Source organism: Mauremys reevesii, linkage group 26 (assembly GCF_016161935.1).
Source record: "Mauremys reevesii isolate NIE-2019 linkage group 26, ASM1616193v1, whole genome shotgun sequence".
Taxonomy (NCBI): domain Eukaryota; kingdom Metazoa; phylum Chordata; order Testudines; family Geoemydidae; genus Mauremys; species Mauremys reevesii.
In genome coordinates this window covers 1769623-1775622 of record NC_052648.1, presented here as the reverse complement: position 1 = coordinate 1775622, position 6000 = coordinate 1769623, and the positions used below count along the sequence as shown (strand labels likewise).

The 6000-nt window shown below is 45.5% G+C and overlaps 1 protein-coding gene across 3 annotated transcripts in view; it reads right to left on the bottom strand.

Annotated features, from left to right (window-relative positions):
- Nucleotides 1-2683: 2683 nt before the first annotated feature.
- The window catches only part of KXD1 (KxDL motif containing 1), a 10629-nt gene continuing 7312 nt past the window's right edge, over nt 2684-6000 (bottom strand). For all 3 annotated transcript variants that reach the window (XM_039515781.1, XM_039515779.1, XM_039515780.1), the window contains exons 3-5: nt 5796-5948; nt 4565-4611; nt 2684-4040 (exon numbers count right to left, since the gene is read on the bottom strand). In XM_039515781.1, coding sequence (XP_039371715.1) covers nt 3805-4040; nt 4565-4611; nt 5796-5948 — 436 coding nt within the window. In that variant the 3' untranslated portion in view covers nt 2684-3804. The remainder of the gene's footprint in view (nt 4041-4564; nt 4612-5795; nt 5949-6000) is intronic.

The window sequence follows — 6000 nt, the reverse complement described above, 5'->3', positions numbered from 1 at the left end:
GCGCCCCGCCCCCGGTCAAGCGCCGCGCCAATCAGCTCCCGGGCAGGAGAGTCCCTCCGGGGGCGGAGTCAGCGCGGGGCTGTGGGCGGGGTCCGGGTCGTAGGCGGGGGGAGGGGTCAGGCAGGTGTAGGTGCAACCCACACCCGGCTACTGCCCCCTGGGGCACCGAGGGGCTGCCTGAGGAGACAGCTGAGCCCCTGCAAGACTGGAACAGGGCAAACCTAGTGGCATTACAGGCCAGTCAGCTTAACTGCTGTACCGGGAAAGAGAATGGAGCAAATAATTAAGCAATCAGTCTGCAAACACCTAGCAGATCATAAGGGGATAAGTAACAGCCTGGATTTGTCAAGAACAAAGCGTGTCAAACCAACCTGAGAGCTTTTTTTCACAAGGTAACAAGCCTTGTGGATGGGGGGGAAGCGGTAGATGTGCTACATCTTGACTTTAGTAAGGCTTTTGATACTGTCTCGCACGACCGGCTCATAAACAAACTAGGAAAATACCACCTCGATGGAGCTACTATAAGGTGGGTGCCAAACTGATTGGAAAATGTTCCCAGAGAGTAATTATCAGTGGATCACAATCAGGCTGGAAGGGCATAACGAGTGGGGTCCCGCTGGGATCAGTTCTGGGTCCAGTTCTGTTCAATATCTTCAGCAGTGATTTAGATGACATAGAGAGTACACTTACAGAGTTTGCGGACGATACCAAGCTGGGAGGGGGTTGCAAGTGCTTTGGAGGATCAGATCATTTTGAATTATAATCCTGACCAACTGGAAAAATGGTCTGAAGTAAATAGGATGAAATTCAATAAGGACAAAATACAAAAGGAAGCTATATATACACACAGGGAACATGAAACAATGGGTGTTTCATGTTCCGTGTGTGTGTGTGTGTGTGTATATATCTTCCTTCTGTATTTCCACTACATGCATCCGATGACGTGAGCTGTAGCCCACGAAAGCTTATGCTACAATAAATTTGTTAGTCTCTAAGGTGCCACAAGTACTCCTGTTCTTTTCACAAGCTAAATATGAGTCAACAGTGTAACACTGTTGCAAAAAAAGCAAACATAATTCTGGAATATATTAGCAGGAATGTTGTAAGCAAGACAGGAGAAATAATTATTTTGCTCTACTTCACACTGATTAGGCCTCAACTGGAGTATTGTGTCCAGTTCTGGGTGCCACACTTCAGGAAGGATGTGGACAAATTGGAGAGTCCAGAGAAGAGCAACAAAAATGATTAAAGGTCTAGAAAACATGACCTATGAGGAAAGATTGAAAAAACTGCATTTGTTTAGTCTGGAGAAGGGAAGCCTGAGAGGGGACATGATAACAGTTTTCAAGTATGTAAAAGATTGTTACAAGGAGGAGGGAGGTAAATTGTTCTTATTAACCTCTGAGGGCAGGAGAAGCAGCAATGGCTTAAATTGCAGCAAGGAAGGTTTAGGTTGGACATTAGGAAAAACTTCCTGTCAGGGTGGGTGGTGAAGCACTGGAATAAATTGTCCAGGGAGGTTGTGGAATGTCCATCATTGGGGATTTATAAGAGCAGGTTAGACAAACACCTGTCAGAGATGGTCTAGGTAATACTTAATCCTAGCATGAGGGCAGGGGACTGGACTAGACGACCTCTTGAGGTCCCTTCCACTTCTAGGATTCCGTGTGATACCCACATGCTACACACGCACATGGACAGTTCAAAACGCTTTATCAGCATCAGGTACTGTAGAGCTGCTTCCAAAATGTAAGATACTCTCAGAGGTAGATAAAATACCTGCAGGACTCTGCTTTGTGTTTGTGGCTTAAAACCAGCTGTACGTGACACACCGACCTAGGAAACAGCTTCAGTGTTTGGGGATTAAATCTCCCCACCCAACGCACCAAGCATTTGTCCAGGGCAGAATTCACAGCATGTTGGGGTGTCGTCCCACATCCATTTGTCACTGTTGCTTATTCCTGAGGGGGTGGCAGCAGGTCTGCACAGCTTCTTTCTCCCAGCATTAAACAACTTTCCTTTCTCATTTAAGGGAAAGCCTTTGATCACTTCTGCTAACTTCTGGAAGTAACTTTCTCAGTATACATTGTTCACACACCGTGGGCAGGCCCCAGCTCTGCAGGAATGAATGCTTTCTCAATGTATGTAGCACCAACATTAATTCACTTTAAAAACAAAGAAGCTTTAGTTTAAAGTGCTACCCCAATTCCTCTGGTGACGTGACAGTTTCCACCAACATGGCCACTTTTCTGTATCTGGATATAAAATCCAGGGCTGAGGTTGTGAGCCTTGTGCAGGATCCTCATTTGCCTAAAGCAATATATACCGCTATGCTACAGCTAATTTAGTGGTGCTATTGGCCACTGCTATTAAAATATTTTGAATTGGGAGCAAAGGCAGATTCATAAAGCACTGACCTGCTTTCCTCGGTTGCTCTCAAAATCTGGCCTTTGCTTTGTCCAGTAAAGCTCACCTATTTTGCTCCTATTTTTATTTAATTCACACTCTTAATCATGGTGTGGTGATTGCATCCCTATAATTAGGCCCACTCCTATGTCCCTTATGTGATAGCTGTAGTGGCTGTAACTCTTTTAGCCTATCAGAGAAACCAAACTTCACCTCTAATGACCGGAGGTTACAGCGTTCATGCACAAATTCCACCTAATAAAGAAGGAACATGAAGTGGTTTGGATGGATGTTTTATTAATGGAGTCTCTAGTGGTTATTTTCGTCTAGCATTTGTAAACATGTAATACAAAAATATTTTCTTTTCACTATAATATTTCTGGAGATACGCTGATCACAACCACTGAGGATTAGAGGGCAACTTTCCCCTCCCTCCTAGGTTTACAGCAGGGTTAGTTATTTCCACCCTGGCTCTCAGCAATACAGTAACACAGACATTGGCAAAGTCAGGTGAAAACAGACAAGAAGCAGACATTTCGGTACAGCGTCTTTCTTTATCACTGTTTGAAAAATGAAAGGTTTTACCCAAAGAAACTATCTGATAATTTAACATATGATGAACACTATAGAGAGCAAGGTACAGCCATAGCAGTTGTCAAACTGTTCCATTCAAAGATCTCCATTAAGCAATGTAAGTGCAGTTATGAAAGATTCCCTCATGAAAATCAGAGCTGCAGCACAGGACAGCTGAGCACTTAAGGAAAGAGGACTTCAGGTTCTTGCCACTGTGTGGGAAAAGAGGTTCTGTAGGTGCTAGAGAAATCATTAGCATATCTTAATTAGCTACATGGCCCTGTAGAGCAGGCAGGCCTCTCAGAAGGCAGAGAGACCCCAAAAAGCAAGCTGCTGTTGCTTTGCAAGTACACGCTCCTGCGAGCCACAGCTGAGAGATATCTGTACCATGCCGGTAAGGAGGCTATAGTCTGGGTTTGCATGCACTGTAAATTACAGAGCCTCAAGATTTCTGGGTAAAACAAAGTAAGTAAACAAAAGCAGTTCGAGTGCTCTTCTGAGACGATCTCTGTCCAGAAACTAATGATCAAAGCTGAACTTTGGGTTTACTGCTCTCCCCTGAACACACAAACAAGAACAGATGAGAATCATTTCAATCCAAACATTTTGCATGTTTGCCATATCCAGACTTGACGTTTGCATTAAGATGGCAGTTTTAATACCATGTGATGGGCCCCTCTCCACTCAGCCTTCACTTTCCCTCTCCTCACAAAAAAGTAAATGGCCAAAGAAACACAGAAATATAAATAGAGGACAGGAAGTTCTCTGGTTGCGCTCCATAGTCCATGCAGCTGATTCAGCTGATGCCTTAGTTTTTAGTATGTGTTAGTCCAGCTCATTGGCCATTTCATCATCTGTTAGACTCTGTCCATTAACAGCTGGAGAATCATACCGGCCTTGTGATAAATCCTCAAAATCCTGACTCATGGTTGGAGAAATAATGTCAGGGCTTGTGTCACAAGACTCTGTGCTCTGCTCAGAGGTAGCAATGGTGGTCGCCGTGCTTTTTGGAAGAGGGTCAAAATCATCATCGTCTTCTAGAATTGGAGATTCATGAATATCTGAAAGGAGAGAGACAATCGTTACCTCGGCCATTTATTCTATCTGCATAAAGACGACAGGACTCCAGGTATCTTTGCCACATAAGCTGCTCCAACTACCCAGAGTAAAGAAGACACGGTACAGGTATCAGCAAGAGGAAACAGGTGAGTGCAGAAGGAATCCTCAGACACCACTGAAATGGATTCAGGAAGGACTCGAGAGTGCTAGAACTTACAATTTCTATTTCAAAAAACTCTGGCTGCTCATTATTGTAGTAACAAAAAGCCTGCCAGCTCTTTTGCTGTGATGTGCACTCAACTTGGCAGCCATTTGGAGCTTTGTACCCTACACACAGCCACCTTTCACTGGGTAACACAGAGGTGTTTACTAGAGACTGAAGCTGCCAGCCCCTGGCCCAAACACACCTTTCTCTTTAGCTTCGGATGCCCTGGACTCTAGAGTAACCAGAAGTACTGATTTATCAGAGTGGAAGGAAGCCAATATAAAGGCTGTAAGTCAGATTGAATAACAAGGAGACACTCACTGCTGAAAGCTTCTGGGTACTGTTTGGCCAGCTTCCCTTTCAGGGTCCTGTAAGGGGGCAGGAGGGAGAAGAAAAAGAGAGCTGAGTTTTAACAAAGTACATAAATATATCTACCAACCCTTTGCCGCCCTCCGTTCCAACGAAAGAGCTGCCAAGTATTCAGCAGAACAAGCTTTGTTGCAGGAACCCTTTAAGCGGATTAAGATAAAATGCCCTTGCACTGCATGTTCATGCTGTCGCAGGAACAGAAGTCCCAGGCCCTCCTGAGCTCTGGACCCTGCTGAACAAAGGCTAGATGTGAGGAGAGAAGTGTCACAGTCCTGACCACATCTCCTCTTGCCAGATGTTCCCCAAGGGGACATTTCCCTTCAAGCACTTTATTAAACCCCATAGCAAGCAGGGAGCCTGAGGTCCCTTCCCACCCTGGAAATGGGGTACTGCTGCGTTGAGATGTATCATGCGCCCCAACCAAGGAGCAGCAGCTCCAGGACCCCTGATGGCTCCAGCAGCCTCCCAGTCTCTTCATGGACTGTCTGCTTGCTGCACCTCCCCACCATATGACAGGGGCACCTTGCTGCTGCTCTCCATGCACTGAGAAGTAAGGGGGCCAAAACACCCCCCCCGCCCCAGAGCTTTTAAATAAAGTAATTCACTATAAATCAACAAATACTCTACTGCTTTGCAGACTTGACAGTCTCATGACTTTACCTCCACCTTAGCAAAGACCAGGCTGTCCCCAGAATTGAAATCAGAAGTTTTTAAATAATATTTAATCCTTCTCTACTGCCTTTTACCCAAGAATATCACACCCCCATAAGGCCTCTGTGAGGTGGGTCTGCATTATCCCCATTTTGCAGAGGCATGGAGAGATGAAGTAGCTTGATCAGTCACACAGTCAGTGGCAGAGCTAGGACTGGAAGCCAGGAGCCCTGACACCCAATGTACTATGGAAGGCACCACATCCCTCCTCCTCCCACGTGTTTGTTTTGCAGAGTAAAAGCAACCTATCCCTTTTATTCACTCCCCTTCTGAACGTGCTTGTTAGTCACCATTCTGTTGTTTTGTGACCCTCCTGGGGTGCTGTACAGAGATCACTGTCTCAGTAACCTTGTCTGGGACAGGGAAAGCAGGGCAGGACACCCTTGGAATCCTCTCAGGGCCCTTCCTCTATCATCCAACAGGAGGCACTGTAGAGAGACGCAGCATCCCAGATCCTGAATCCAGAACCCACCTGATTCTTCGGAATATACTATCTAGATCTTTCTTCATTTCCACCAGCGTCCTAGTGTGATGCAGGAACCTCTCATTCATCTGCTGCATGCGTACATTGGACAGATTATTAAAGTTGAGCAGCATCTCGTTGGTTTTCTCAAATCTATCGAGCCTAGAATGAGGAAGAAACATGGGAAAGTTGTCCATGAGTTTCCAAAAAAATA